The sequence below is a fragment of the Eucalyptus grandis genome, chromosome 11 (genome assembly GCF_016545825.1).
Source record: "Eucalyptus grandis isolate ANBG69807.140 chromosome 11, ASM1654582v1, whole genome shotgun sequence".
Taxonomy (NCBI): Eukaryota; Viridiplantae; Streptophyta; class Magnoliopsida; order Myrtales; family Myrtaceae; genus Eucalyptus; species Eucalyptus grandis.
The window spans coordinates 14,385,148-14,400,344 of NC_052622.1; the positions used below are offsets into that span (position 1 = coordinate 14,385,148).

A 15,197-nucleotide genomic window follows, 5' to 3' on the forward strand; every position below is an offset into this window, starting at 1 on the left:
GAACAACGACTGTATTTCGCAGTGAACCAAATATTTGCATCTCCTCTTGATCCCTTCATTTTATTCGGTTTTGCTTACCCAATCACAATGGTCACGAGATCTACAAACTTTTCTTGCATCTGTTACTTTGATTTTCATACCAGTCAATCACAGTCCGTCGCTTCAAGGAAAAATAGCTGTAGGTACGAACAAATATTAGCACATTGATCAGGTACCCTACTTTGATGTAAAGGCACGCTCACAGTAGTAGTAGGATATGCGATTTTTCCCTCGGTACCGGTAGCCCAAGAAGCAAAAGTGATATGTTTTCTTCTGCAACGACACCCAGTATGAGAGATTAAACCTGTCAGCCATCACATTGTGGACGTCGTAGGAGATTGTGCGATTTTCCCGGGACAATGCTTCTGTTTTATACCATAAATATTCTGCTGCAAGCACTGACGTGGTTATGGTGCAAAGATCCTTAATATCCGATGCCTTTGAGTTGATGACAGCGTATGAATAATACCTGCTTACTGCTATACATGGTTCGGTTTCGATATATGAGGAAGACATCACTTGCTTTGAGCTAGACAAAATGGTCACCCTGGAAAGGATATAACCGATGTAGTACGATTCAATTGCTTCACTACTGAAATTAGAGAGCATTAGCGGGCGGAGAGGAAGGGAAGAACAATTGCTTTTCTGCAGCCCGACAAACCACTTCCGTAACCCCAGTATTCTCGTTATTCCAAGGGTCCATTGACTTCACATGATACTGGCCATTGAACAAGATAGTATTGTGCGGTTATCTTCACACACTAACTCGAACCTCCCGTCACTGCAGCCTTCAGTGTCGTCCTTCAATCAAAAGGATACCTAATGTCGCCGACCTCGCCACATGCTGAAGGGGCACACAGGCGATTGTTCCAGGCATGGCATTTAATCCCGGCTTGTATTATGAGAAGAACTAGTAATAGGAAAGGCCGCATCCGGTACCCAAGTCGAGAGAACCTGTGCGGCGATGGATGGAGATTTTGGTTTGGCCGTAGCTATTTGGTGGTAAGGCTCCATAGAAAAGAGGAGGCACGTAGAGAGACACGTATCGGGATTGAACTTGATGAGCTGGAGCCGTTTCTCGAGAAGTCCAAGTCAAGCAAATGACGCAGAGCCATCCTAAGTCAAGAAAGAGGAGCTACCTTTGTGATGTGGAACGTGGGTGGCTTGAAAGAGAAGTCATTGGATGGGTTATAGAAAAAACCGTTCGTTAGGCAGATTTCATAGTAAAGGTCGCATCGTCATCGGTTGAGATGGTCTTGGTCTGTGGACTAGAGATCACAGAATATGTTTTTTGGTTTAACCATACGGTGAAGTCTGTGCAAGCATGAACTAAGTCTTTGGTATCTCAAGAGTAATTACAAGGGTCCCGTTTTCCTGTCACCACCTTTTTGATTGGTGGGTTTTATGCTAGACATCGCCCATATTTATATTAACTTAATTTAATTTTCTGGGTGATGTCCGATATAATTTATAACTCATCATTTGAAGGGATGGTTAGACGAAGTTCTCTTCACTCAGGGTTGAAGAAAAATATAAAACTAATTACAATCATACATCTTTTGAAAAAAAAAATGCCGTGCATACACATAAAAATCAAAATGGACCACTGAAATTATTGATTTGTTTATATTGCAGCCAATTTTTGAGAATATGGTCGAGGAAGCATTGAACGGGTGCCGCTGACGCAGAGTAGGAGCTCTAATCAGCATTACGACTTGCCCCGTATAAATTTTTTACAGTATTTCCATGCAAAGGGCTTCTTTTCCTGAATATTACTCTTAACAAGTCCTGTGTTTAAAGAAAGATGCTGCCTAATTAGCCAACGAATTATAAATGTCAGGAAAAGCTCTTTTGCTATATCTGGAGGTAATCCACATCAATGTAATGGAGGTGAGGGTTAGTAAGCAAAAACTTAAGGTCGTTTCTTGAACTTATTTTCTATTTTAAAGTTCATAGCGCAATAGTTTCATCAAAATTACCTACCAAATAAAAAGGCTTGTTCAAGAAAACCATTTAATTCTCTAAAAGGGATCAATTTAAATCATTTAATTATTTTTGTTATATCAATACATTTCTTGAGAACTGATAAATGCTTCTACTACGAAAGAGTTATAATAATAACCCAGTTTTTGTGCTCTTGCTACGGTCCAAAAGGGTGCTTCTGTCATTAGTGTTCTTCTCAATTTCTACGTACTTCACCACTCCACTGGATAATTTTCTATGCCTTTATAGTACTCCAGCTTGGCAATTTTCACTGCCTATCAAGGGTTAGGCCCTCGAATTTGGCAGGGGACTTTAAAAAGCCACTTGCAAATGCTTTATGCCCAATCACTTTGAATAGTGCTTGCACCATCTGTATTACCGTAGGTGCTAGCATAGAGTTTGGCAATGCCTGTTCCCCAAATAACATCATTAATTCTCCTCCTTAAAAAGTTCGCAACCAATGGGTCTTCTACCTCCATGCGACATTACTCCATCAGGCTAAGGCCTACTGCAGAAAATTCCCCACTGTTGCCTCTAGTAGGAGTCTAGGCCGTGCTTTGGTCCTAATGCGGTTGACCATCCTCTCATACTAGCTATCAATCATCACCTTGTTAAGTTACTGTTTCTTCAATAGCCAATCAGACCCGAGCCCCTACTTTAGGCAGATTCCTCCTTTTGCTCCTTAGTCTACAGGTTACTAGCATCCGTTTCTAGCTATTATTCCCCTCCTAATATTGTTCTTTTCACCTTGCCGTCATTATACTTGTATTCTATCGGTGATTGAGGACTACTTAGGCTCAGAGTCCCCTTTCTCGAGTAAAAATGCTCAGAATTCAAATGGATCTCATTTTACTGGGAAAGATCGAACCATCGGAACAAATCTACACGGCTTTTCTTGCCACATCTTCCAAACTTTTCACAATTATAGTTCACTACTCCAGCTCCTTTACCCTTAGGAAAGAACTGTGGCTTGCTTGCTTATCCATCATCCTATACACAAATGAAACCTAGAGATGGAGAGACCCGAATAATTTCTGTTTTTTAGTGAAACTGTGAGATTGGATCATAAACCTATCTAGAGTCAATCCTTGTTAATATATTTAGTTTCAAATGTTCATCCTAATTGGGCCCAAGACTAGACCTGAAACATTGATGCCCAAACTTGTCCAACATTCAAAACCCTTTTCCATTTATGAAAATGCAGCGAGCTCGTACAAACTCTATAAGGAAACCATTTGTCTAAACCTACCCATTGATTGGGCCAGTCCAAATACGCCCTAGCTCAATCGGCCAACGATTATGTTCAAACTTCTCCAAATCATAATTTGGCAAGTCAAGCCTTTGTGCCTACGATTTAGATCTATTCGGATCAAGAAATATAGATCTCACGTGAGCTGTCAAAAAACTCCACATTTTGAGGCCGAGGCCACTATCCACCACAACACGACCCCTAGGTTTAGCTCGCTCATTTAGCCAGTCTAGTTTCAATTTTCAGAGAGGCCAAAACGAATTTTCGTGCTCATTAAACTCACATGCGAGGTACGTGCATCTTACATGCCTATTGCCATGTCCCATCTCTTTCGCTTGAAAAAGAGACGCGACATGATTAAACAGAAGCTTTTATAGCGCATAGTGTCCAAAAAAAAAGAAAAAACATGTCTGATTTCTTTTTTGGTTGGTCGTGCTTAGGAAACTTCGCTATCCACTTCCAATTATAAATGCTCAAGGCCTTTCGTTTCTTGGCCCGTTTCCACAAGTAGTGTGCGCTCGCCTATGGCGAAAGTACTCCCAATCCACATCCTTTCCTTGACCTTATGCCACAAGTCCAAAAACCCTTTGCTCCTTGATTTTTATTAATAATAATAAAAAAAAAACCCATAATCTTTTTCGAAAATAGGGTATAAAAGGTCAAAGGTCATATGAGGTTTCCAAGTATTTATTGTTAACGAAAGTAACAACTTAAAGTCAAAGGTCAAAAACCAAAGGCAAAAGTTCCATAACGAAAGAGCAATTAAATCATGTAAGGTAGGCTCTAAATTTTTGTCTTTGGATAATCATCTCAGCTTCCTCTTTCTGGGACGAGTTAGAAGGTTTGTCTTTCCCCTTTGGCTCATCGGACTTAGCGGATGGCATGCATGCTGGAATTTGAATAATATAACTCGATTTGGCATAAATATGACCGTATCCATGATCACCCTCTCGATTTAATTAAGCTCTGTGGAGCCTATCTACGACATAGGGAAAGGCATATTCCTTTCGGTAAGGACCACTGAGAAATACAGCAAGATATTGCCGGATATAGAATGGCCGAGGTGCTTTTTGTGCTTTAGGAGATGCTTAATTAATAATTATCCATCGGTGCATAGATTAACAAAGTAAATTGAGGGGGAGGGGGGTCGTGAGGGATATTATAGTGCGAGACCGAGAGGAGTCTTTTGGGCCCTGCTAATCTCAGACAGATTTGGGAAAAGAAAATGTGCAAATGGGTCATTAACAATGTGGCGTGGTCTCTCTGCCATAAAAGAATGTTATTACGAGATTCTTTCACTAGCGCATGGTGACGATCATTACATTGTCATATGCCTAATTCCCCTTTGACAAATACTTTGACTAAGTATAAGTCATTATATCACAAGCAATACTCATCTTAATGCGTCAATCCACTCTTCCCCGAATTCAATTTGGCAGGACCAAACACCACTAGCACATATCAGATTACTTTGAACTCACGCAAAACCTTTCGCACCCCAATATTGCCAAAGCATTCAACTGACATGGACGAAATCCAGCTAAGAAAAATCAATGGCGATTAACCCTTTTTCGCCCCCTTCTTTTCCTCGCAAATCGGCATGTTCCCAGGACCTTGATGGATTGCTCCGGACTGAAAGGAGAGGGCCCAAGTGGCTCAGACATTGATGCCTAAGCATATTCTCTTAGCAAAGTATATGCAAACCCGGACAAAGATGTGGAACTTTTGCCGGGACGCCAGAGGCGAGTTCGCTTCTTTAGGGAGAGAATTACTTATGGTGAACCCTAGAGACGTCGCCAAGCGAGAAGAACGTTGCAGCTCCTCATGACCGTCTTTAATATTTCCCCTTAAAATCTTATTGTAAGTTACATGGGTCTGGGGGACATAGGGTTCTCTGACTGGCCCCGCTGGCGCGGCAGTCGAACATCGGAGCTTGCCTCCAATTCCATCTGTACATGTCGAAAACTGTCAGAAACCCCCTCACCCCACTTCGTCTCTCCATTATGCCACCAATGTTCTGTCGCGCCCAACGCCCCCCACGCCCCCACAACACACCGCCCCCCCCCCCGGCAAATTTTCTATTCATTTTCCTGCCTCAAAAATATGTCTCAGAAAAAGCCACGAAAGAGAAAACTTGCTGCGAAAAATGAAGACGAATCCGTGGCTCCGCTATTAGGGTTTGGCGGATCTTCTAGCGTTCTTGGTCTCTTGCTTCTTTTGTTCTCTCTCCAGGGCTAAAGATTAATTCGATTTTAAGCGGGAAAATGTCATAACAAAATCTTGCGTTTAGTTATCTTTTTGGGGAAATTAATGTTGGCAATGGGGATGGGGCAGAACGAGACGAGATGGGTCGAGAAGAAACTGGACACAGCTATGCACACAGCCTTTCGCCATGAGAACGTGCCCACCAAGAATGGAAACTGTCTCGCATCATGGACTTGCACCACACGACATGACCCACCACGTCTCATGTTTTTTTGGCCCCGAATGACCCACTCGCTCAGTCATGAAATGATGCTGTCAACACCCGGAGCGATGATCGATCCAATCCTTGTACGCAACATGTTCATACGACATGTGGCCGGGCGGGGCGAGATTACTGACCGATCGGCGTTGTTTTTATCCGTCGAGTTCACCCCGGAGTCAAAAAAACGAGATTCCGGGATTGATTTGGGTTGCGGGATCCTGTTTTGCTCGAAGAACGATGGTTGAAACAGGCGTGGAATTGACAGAATCGATTCCTTGAAGCTGTTACTTTACCCTTCGATTCCTTTATTTTCCTCGTCCGGTCCTACGCTTTGGCTTGTGATTGCTCGTTCAACGGGTCCAAGTTTATCTTGCTGCTGTTCATGAACCATCAAATGTGTTTTGCGAAGACCACCTTTTCTTTTGGGTATTGGGAAATGTAAGGGAAAAAATTAAAAAAAAAACACTAATTACAGTGCTCATTGATTTCTTTGCACAAAAGGAATAAATCGCTCTACCAAAAACTACTACTTTCCTTAACATGTTTATACATCTTTGTCCGACCGGTGGAGAAAAAATGTAAAAGAAAATAAAGAAAAGAAAAAAGAAGACAGTTATTAAAAAAAATCAATGAAAAATTAAAAAAAAAAATACACTCACAAGCGATTTCCAATTAAAATTAACCGAGTTGACTATACTATCACTTATTTGCCAAAATTAAAAGGTGTAGGATTAAATTGGTGAAAACGTAATAGGTTTAAATTTTTTTAATAATTTTCCCGGCAAGCACTAAGGAATGAAGGAATCCTACTTCTTTTAAGGAAAAAGAATGATTGACATTTTCCGAACAAGATGTCCAAGCAATACTCTTTAGGGGCACTGATAGAGAGAACTCAGTAATGACATTTCGATAGAGTACCATCGTTGTTTTACTAGGAGTCCAAGAGACATATGGGGCCATAGTTAAAGTTCGTTACACCTAACTCTAGTAGACCTTTTTTCTAAATTGAATACACGATGATCTCCATTAATTGTCATCTAATTCCCCAAGCGGTCACCTAAGAATCACCATCGAACCTACCCTTGAAACCAACTTTTCCTTCCACATGCATTGTCTCGGTTGTCCTGAACTTGACTATGAAATTCGTCCTAGAAGATGAATTTTTGTTGACATTACAATTTCTTGTTTTAAGATAATTGAGAATCAAAAGCCGGGCAACACCATAGGCACATTTAGAAAACTCAGGTCATTTTTTTTCTGTGCCTTTTCTACCTTGACACCGATTTATTTTTTCCGAGGCGACCATTATTTAATAGGAGGAATTTTTATCATTTCTTCTCAAAATGAAACAATGTCTCGCAGGCTAATACTAGTGATTTCCCACATTAGTTCCCTCGTTTATTTTTATTTTTTGTTGTTGTCAGTTTCGATATTTGATCTAGGGAGAAATGGCTAGGTTCCTAGTTCTACAAACCTAGAACCAGCTTTTGGCCTTAATACCGAGGATCAAACTAGTTTCTCAGGTCTGTTCAAAAAAAAAAAAAAAAAAAAAAAAACTAGTTTCTCAGGAGGAACTGATACAAGTAATCTAGTTCCTAGATTGAATAAACAAATTCTAAACTAATTTTGAAGCCTTTCTCAATAGATGAATAAAAATACTTTTGCACCCATCAAGTAAAGAACTATGTTTTCTCAACATGAATAAGTAACAATAAAAGTGCTCGACCAATAAATTATTTTGCAAAGAAATAGCATAGCTTTCATAATTTATTATTAGAATCTCGCTTTTTAACCAAACAATGAAAATGGATCGATCCCTTGGTCGAACCGGAGACCGGACCAAGCCAATTCCAAAACTCGACCAATTTGGATCTCGATTTTGAAAGAAAAAAAAAATCACACAATGAATTCTCAATTACAGACTGGAAATTAACTTACCTTGGAATAGATAATCCCGTACATACTTCCCCATAAAGGACAAATTTTTATCACCTCATTCCAGTCACATTTTTCCTCCCTTCTACGACGATCATCCACGTGTAAATTGGTGAATTTTCTGGGGGCAATATCCATTGCGGTCCAGCTAATTCAGGAAGGCATGGAAGTCGGCAAAAGAGAGAGAATTGCATAGTCCTTCCGTAACTGTAGAGAAGTTTGGGGGAGTACGGAATGCATGGAAGGATGTGCTATTTGGGTAAAGTCCACGTCATCACTCCGTTCACCCCCCCTACTCCCAAAAATTGAAAGGCCCCGACCCTTGCCAATTCCAAGTACATGGCACATTTACATCCCCCAGGCAATCCCCACTCATTTTCCATTTTCTCTCTCTAAAAATAAATAAATTAATAAATGGAGAAATAAATCGACATGTATCCAAATTCATGCACTTTTTGGTGTCCCTTTCCTTGTTACTCCTTGCCATTGAATTAAATGCTCTCTATTTATATCTGCCGGACTTGAAGAAACTTCTAAATCTAATTTCTTCCCATGTTGAAAAAAAAAATATGAAATTCCTAAAAAGAAATTTACAAAGTGCCATTTCGGTAATTTTTCGAATGGCTAACTTTCCAATCATACTTCACGAAATCCCAACACAGGAGAGATTGTAACAGCTACCTACAAATAAACACTCCTTTCAATTTTTTCTAAATGAAAAGACGTTTTGAAGAGTTTAAATTTAATCCAGTTTAGTCTTCTTTTTAAGGTAAAAACAAATTATACAATTTCACATTCGAAAAGCTATTGGATAATCACACATAATTCCATATATTTATATGTATTTGGAAGACTCGAAATTTTTCCTTAATTAAGACTTCGATTATAAATTAAGCAATGAATAATAAGGGATGGTTAGTTGTGGTGGTGCGGGGCACACCAACTAAAAATTATACGAGCCAATTTCGGCATCAACTTGCCTTGCCCCTTTAACAACGAAGACCGTACCGTAATAAATAATTAAAAAAAGAAATTACCCAAAAAATTAAATTAAATGCGGCGGCCAAAATGGCTGGCAAAAATAATAAAATATACGAAAAGAGAAAGAGAAAAAAAAAAAAAAAACCGAAAATTGAAATTTTCCCCCATACAGAATCATAATCGATCCTCATCGTCATCTTCTCCTTCTTCCTCGCAGAGACAGAGAGAGAGAGAGTCGTGAAGAAGCAGCAGGGACTCTTCGAAGACGAAGCGAGTTTCATGGAGTGGGGAAGAGAGAGAGAGAGAGCAGATCGTTCGTCAGCAGCATAAGCTAAGTAGCAGCTTCTCTCTCTCTCTCTACAGAGTTCTTCCTCCTTCTGCCGCCTGCATTCCTCTGCTTCTCGCCGCGAGATCCAATCTCCCGGTCTCTCTCTCTCTCTGTATCTCTATCTCTAGCCGTCAGCTAGTTCGCGACCTCCCGCATTGCTCGGAAGCCATCGTGGGTCGGCGGGATCTAGCGAGACAACCGGCGGTGCGGCGCGGCCCGACTCGCGGTCCTTCGAGCTTGAGTCTGTGCTGCGGCGGCGGCGGCGGCGGCGGCGGAGGCGGCGATGTCGAGCGCTGGTAAGGTGGCCGGGGATGAGGACGCCGGCGGCGTTGGCTCGCTCGCGGAGCGGTTCGCGGACTCGGCGAGTTGCGAGATGAACAAGCCCGACTACCGGGAGCTCGATCTGGGCTCGCCCGTCTCGCCGCTGATGGTGCGGAGCTCGATCAGCGGCGGCGCGACCACCACCACCTCGAGTGGCTCCTCGAGCTCTTCCGGCTCGGTCTCGGGCAAAACGAGCGCGAGCGCGTCGAGCGACGCGGAGACTCTCCAGTCGACGCCGCGGCGGGGTCATCGACGATCCGCCTCCGCGGGGGCTCCGCTGATCTACTCGAGCAGGACGTGGACTCCGAATTCGACTGCCACCGGCGGCGGCATTGCGTCGCCGAATCACCACGTCAATGTGGTGGGTTTGAGCGGCAACATTTGTCCGTCCGGGAAGATTTCAAAGCCGAATCTAGCGAATGCGAATGGCAACAGAATGGCGACGTTGAGCTCCGGGAGCGGAAACTACGGCCACGGAAGCATAATGCGGGGCGGCATCGGTACTCCGAAGACGAGCAGTGGAAATGCAGGGGAGACGAGCAACGGGAAATCCGCCGGGGAATCCGTTGTCAAGAGAGGAATGGCCAGTTTAGATCCAGAGGATGTGAAGAACGCAGGGAATGAACTGTACAGAAAAGGGAAATTCGAAGACGCGCTGTCGTTGTATGACAGGGCCATTGCGATTTCGCCCGACAGCGCGTCGTATAGGAGCAACCGCGCCGCAGCATTGACGGCTTTAGGGAGGCTGGGCGAGGCGGTGAGGGACTGCAAGGAAGCCCTGAGGCTGGACCCTGGTCATGCAAGGTCTCATCAGAGATTAGCTTCCCTTTATCTCAGGTATATATCATTTGATCTGGTCCACGATTTAGAATTCGAGTTTCTTGCGTTTGATATCTTGCTTGTTTTTCAAATTTCGCGAGTTTGATTATGATTATTACAGGACAACTCTGTTTCTTTCTGTTAAGTTTTTTTAGACTTTTCCGCGGTATTTATCTGCAGGCTTTTGTCGTGATCAGCTTGTCATGCTTTCGTTGTCTAACTTCTATCGACCCACTAGAAAGCCGGTCTCAAATTCTTGATGAATTAGTTTTGTGCTTTTCCTAATTGGTCTTTTCCTATAGGTCTGTTTAGATTGATTGCTACTTATGTGAGCGGGAACTGCAGTTGCCATTAGGTTGACTTCTTGTGTGGAGAAAGTTCAGTTATTGCTGTTGACCGTTTTGGATTTTCTCCAGTATGTTTCCCCAATTGGCTTCCCTGATTTTCGAATTGATGTGGAATCGTGTGATGGCAAAACGACGCGAGTTGCTCTGTTTTCTGTATTGGTTAAGGATGCTTTGTTTGAAAGTTGTCGACAATCTTGATTCACAATCTTGCGCTTCTGTATTTCCAAGGCTAGGACAGGTTGAGAATGCACGGCATCACCTCTGTTATCCTGGCCAGCAGCCCGATCCGTGCGAGCTGAGTAAGCTGCAATCACTGGAAAAGCATCTGAACCTTTGCATTGAGTCCAGAAAAATTGGAGACTGGAAGAATGCAGTCAAGGAATCCGATGCGGCAATGGAAGGAGGAGCTAAATCTTCTCCTCTGGTAAAAACCCCGGCTCTAATGATTAAATTTTCTTATTTCCCAGACCGAAAGCTGGACTTCTGTTGACTCCCATCACGTGGAAATTTTGCAGCTTCTTGCTTGTAAAGCAGAAGCCCTGTTGAAGCTCCATAAACTACAAGATGCAGAGATGAGCCTGAAAGCTATCTCCAATTCGCCCTTCTACCCTCAAAGTAGGTTCTGTGGCATGGTTGCCGAAGCATACGTGCTCTATGTTCAGTCCCAGGTCGATATGGCAATGGGAAAGTATGTTCCTGATGCAGAATTTGGAGAATTAAGGGTGATATATTCTTGCCAATTGAGAAATCGTTGTCCTGTCTTGCAGGTTCGATAGTGCGGTCACAGCAGTGGAGAAAGCTGGACGCATTGATTATAGCAATGCGGAAATCGCACTGCTGCTGAGTAATGTCAAGATGGTGGCGAATGCTCGTGCTCGTGGTAATGATCTTTTCAGCTCTGGAAGATTCGCCGAGGCCTGTTCAGCTTATGGGGAAGGCCTCAAATATGATAATTGCAATTCGGTTCTTTATTGCAACAGAGCTGTTTGTTGGTCTAAGCTCGGACTGTGGGAGAAATCCATTGAAGACTGCAACCAAGCTCTCATGATTCAACCGAATTACATCAAGGCACTTCTTCGGAGAGCCGTCTCAAATGGAAAGGTAAATTAGGTGTCTTCTGGTTCGAAGATCTGCTTCTCTTTTCTGCATCAATATCTTCCGTTCACTGGCGTTGTTTGCTTTATAATCACATCTCTCTGAATTCTTTTCTGATGCTGTAGCTCGGTCGGTGGGAAGAATCCGTAAGAGACTATGAAGTCCTGCGAAGAGAGCGTCCAGGAGACAGCGAGATTGCTGAATCTCTACGACGTGCGCAGGTCGCATTAATGGCATCTCAGCATGAGTGTCATACTCCGAAACCTGGTGTAAATTAGTCGGGTTGTCTAAATTAAGTCCAAAGCCGCAACGCCATCCCCTGGTGAGCCACAATCTCGTCACTAATTCGTTCTTTTTTCTTCCACGTCGTAATTTCATTGACAAGTTTGAACTGCTTTCCCCATCCATATGCTTCGAAGTCATTCGCTCTAGGTCATCTGCTGTATCAATATATCCTGGTCGCAAGATTTTTCACCGACTTTTGAAGAAATCACTTGGAAAGTCTCTGTTTTTTCCCCTCATGCTGTGATTTACAGGGGCCTAATCTGTCTCACTTTATGAAGGTCCAGAACTGATGCTGCTCATGCTTGCAAGTTAATCTGACCATTGTCTGCATTAATTTTAGGAATGCAGATGCAAACCATCATCAGTTCTTGTCCGATGGTTCATGAAAGGCTGCGGATTTAGCTGTGTCGGAAGCGGCAAACACCCGGATCGTCCTTGATCGTCCTAAGCAGTTGGCTTCTGGAGGACTCTCGGGCTGGAATTTTACTGTGACATAATCAAGCTCCTTTTATATTATATACTTAGGGAACCTTAGATAAATTTTCAGCTCCTAAATTCAGGAATTGTGAAATAACTCCAATTCTTTTTGCGAAGAACTTTTATCTCTTGATTCATATTCATCCTCAAATTCTACGGTTTATCATCTTTAGCCCTTCAATCTCTGTGGCCAGATCATTGCTTATTCACTGCTCGATCCTCATTTTCTACCCATAACTCGGCTCCGTTTCCCGCTCTCTGTCATGCAGCTTCCTCTGATTACATTGATCTGTTGTCTGAATTCTAATGGTTTTAATCTCGAAGTGATTGAACACGATCCTTGCTCTTTAGGATGTAACCTTCTCGGAAATGAAATTCCACGCCTACGATTTCCGGATGCCATCTCGAACTGATTACCAACCGATACTGCTCGCAAGATGGGTTTGTAAACTGGAGGGCAAACGCATGAATTGAGCTGCGGAATTCTGCAACGGAGTTACTTTGAGCCAATTCCATCCTCCATGAGAACCCTGCATGTCTTCATACTGAAATTACATAGCTCCTGTGGTTCTTTATATGTCCTCATTTCAATGAATGAGGCTTTCATGAATAGCTTGAGTTAGGTTAATACCTCGTATGCCATCCCCAACGCTTTCGCTGGTGCTTGTCCGCGAGGGCACGAACGGCGGATGGATTTGCGCCGCTAGGCGGAGCAGTGGAGTCGCACGGTCAGTCGTTCGGACCTGGTCTCCGCGGCCTTCATTGTGGGCAGTTCACTTCTTTACGAGGTAAATAACATCCATCGAAGTAACCACAGTAATCATCTCAACATTGGCGTCCAAATGGTTTCATGTACGTGTGTGTAGGCGCACGCCCCTGCGGATAACTCGGAAAATTATCTAAAAGTTACTAGGTTTATTGCACTTTTATTAATTGAATCATAAACATTTTGACATTTTATCAATTGAATTCATCTAATTAATTTTGACCGAAAATTACTTACATGGACATTAATTATTCTATGTGACACTACTAACAATAACGTTGACATATTTTAATAATATTTTGAACTTTTCCTTTTCTTTATTTTTATTTTTCTTTTAGGGATTAAGGGCTAGCAAAGGTGGCTCGTCATCACCGGACGAGGGCATGCCACCCCTACTAGCCACTAGGTGAGGGCTCATGGCCCTCGCCCAATGCACTCGTCATGGCCGTTGAGGGCCTAGGCAAGGGTCATAATGTTCATGCATGTCAAATCAAGGTCATGTGAGCTCTTACAAGATCTAGGCTAGGCAAGGGCTCGCTGCCCTTGCCAGCCCTCAATCAGAGGGGAAAAAAGAAGTAAAGAAAAGGCAAAAGGCAAAAAAATTCAAATAATTATGAAAATGTTATTTTTAATGTTTATGGTCATACCATATAGGTTGTGCAATATCTACATTAGCAAGTTTTAATCAAAATTGATCAAATAGACTCAATTAACAAATTGTCAAAATATTTATAACTCAATTAATAAAATTAAAAAGATTATGACTTAATTGGTAAAAAGTACAATAGGTGTAGAACTAAGTCATGTCATGCATTTTTCCTAAAAAGTCCTCAAGAAGATGGAGTTGTTATTAACAAAGGACACAATGAAAGGTACACATATAAAATTACCTAAAAATATTAAAAATTTACCACAACTCCAGTCAAATTACCAACCCAAAATACAAAATTCGGTGATCCGAATAAACGGATCTTTTTAAAAACTTTTACCGCCAAAAAAGGCAAACTCGCGAGTATTTCCGATCTCTAAATTCCCTACGAATTGCCACGTGGAATTTGTTTCGCTTATTAATGGTTTAGTGCTTTGGACTTGAACCACCGTTGCTCGGATCAGTTACTACCGTTAGAAAGAGGCACTACTTATCGACTAGCTCTTCATTTCGCGTTCCGCCATAGAATATAACTCCCAACCTTCACGATCCATTCCTCAATCTTTCTCAACCAAACTTTCACGATCCATTCCGCATTACGCTTCCGCGCTCGAGACGCTGAAAACAGAAGCAAGAAGATGTCGAGCGGCTCCGGGAGAAACAGCCGGCGAAGCTCTGATTCTGAACTCGAAGAAGGCGAGATACGGGACACTCCCTCTCCCGGTGACGATCACCAAGAGCCCGGTGAACTTGGAAAAGGAGAAGTAGTACGCCGTGACGCTCCCTCTCCCGATGATCGCGAAGGTTACTCTGGACGAGTCGAGATCGGGAGCAAAGCGAACACGATGAGTTTGGATATACTGACGATTGCTGCAACCGCTTCGCGGGAAGAAGCGCGCCGGTCTCAAGAATCGTCCGCAGCGGCTTCATCCTCATCCGAGGACCCTAGCGCCCTTCGTGAGAGAGTCCTGAGATCTTTCTTCCCCGGTGTCGCCACCAGCGACATGATCGAGGGGTGCGAAATGGTTCTTCTCATGGAGAAGCCACTTGACATCATGGATGTGAGCCCACCCGCGCGCCGGCTCACGCTGCCCAAGGCGCAACTCCAGGCCAAGTTTCTTAGGAAGGCCGAGAAGGAAGTGCTCAAGACGCGGGACGAGAATGGGGCGCAGACGGAGATGAAGGTCTTGCTGCTGGGGCCGTCGGGCGAGACTTGCCACTTGCGCCTGATAAGGTTAGACTTGAAGAACAAAAGCGAGACGGTGTATCACCTGGTAGGGCAAGGATGGGTCGACATTGTGGCGAGGAACGGATTGGAGAAGGATCAAGTAGTCCGGCTTTACTGCTGTCGGATCGCATCGAATCTTTGTTTCGCACTCGTATGCCCTTGACGCTGGTCTGGAGGATGTGGCGACGTTCGGTCGAACTCATGGAAAAGATTTGCAGAAGTACTAGT

The 15,197-nt window shown here is 43.2% G+C and overlaps 2 protein-coding genes across 7 annotated transcripts; both read left to right on the forward strand.

Annotated features, from left to right (window-relative positions):
* Window positions 1-8,846: 8,846 nt before the first annotated feature.
* LOC104424992 (inactive TPR repeat-containing thioredoxin TTL3) lies at window positions 8,847-12,938 on the forward strand. Of its 6 annotated transcripts, none has more exons than XR_005547876.1 (6): window positions 8,847-10,140; window positions 10,698-10,893; window positions 10,985-11,157; window positions 11,237-11,570; window positions 11,690-11,908; window positions 12,750-12,938. XR_005547876.1 is itself a non-coding variant. In XM_018865826.2 (6 exons), the coding sequence occupies exons 1-5, from the start codon at window positions 9,266-9,268 to the stop codon at window positions 11,840-11,842; spliced, it is 1,731 nt and encodes a 576-aa protein (XP_018721371.2). In that variant the 5' UTR covers window positions 8,847-9,265; the 3' UTR covers window positions 11,843-11,886; window positions 12,101-12,507. The 6 variants fall into 6 exon arrangements, 4 of the variants coding, with proteins under 4 accessions (XP_018721371.2, XP_010035850.2, XP_039161593.1 ...); XR_005547878.1 differs by lacking the exon at window positions 12,750-12,938 and having other exon boundaries at window positions 11,237-11,349; window positions 11,450-11,570; window positions 11,690-11,832; XM_018865826.2 differs by lacking the exon at window positions 12,750-12,938 and adding an exon at window positions 12,101-12,507 and having other exon boundaries at window positions 11,690-11,886.
* Window positions 12,939-14,379: 1,441 nt separating this feature from the next.
* LOC104427281 (putative B3 domain-containing protein At3g24850) lies at window positions 14,380-15,132 on the forward strand. The gene has a single exon (XM_010040395.2). It carries the CDS (start codon window positions 14,380-14,382, stop codon window positions 15,130-15,132), a length of 753 nt encoding a protein of 250 aa, XP_010038697.2.
* The last annotated feature ends 65 nt before the right edge of the window (window positions 15,133-15,197 follow it).

Bases quoted from the DNA above. Each gene is read 5' to 3' on its own strand.
- LOC104424992 (XM_018865826.2), top strand. From the start codon at position 9,266: ATGTCGAGCGCTGGTAAGGTGGCCGGGGATGAGGACGCCGGCGGCGTT. The intron at 11,158-11,236 runs GTATGTTCCTGA...CCTGTCTTGCAG, and splicing joins GTCGATATGGCAATGGGAAA to GTTCGATAGTGCGGTCACAG. The intron at 11,571-11,689 runs GTAAATTAGGTG...CTGATGCTGTAG, and splicing joins GAGCCGTCTCAAATGGAAAG to CTCGGTCGGTGGGAAGAATC.
- LOC104427281 (XM_010040395.2), top strand. From the start codon at position 14,380: ATGTCGAGCGGCTCCGGGAGAAACAGCCGGCGAAGCTCTGATTCTGAA.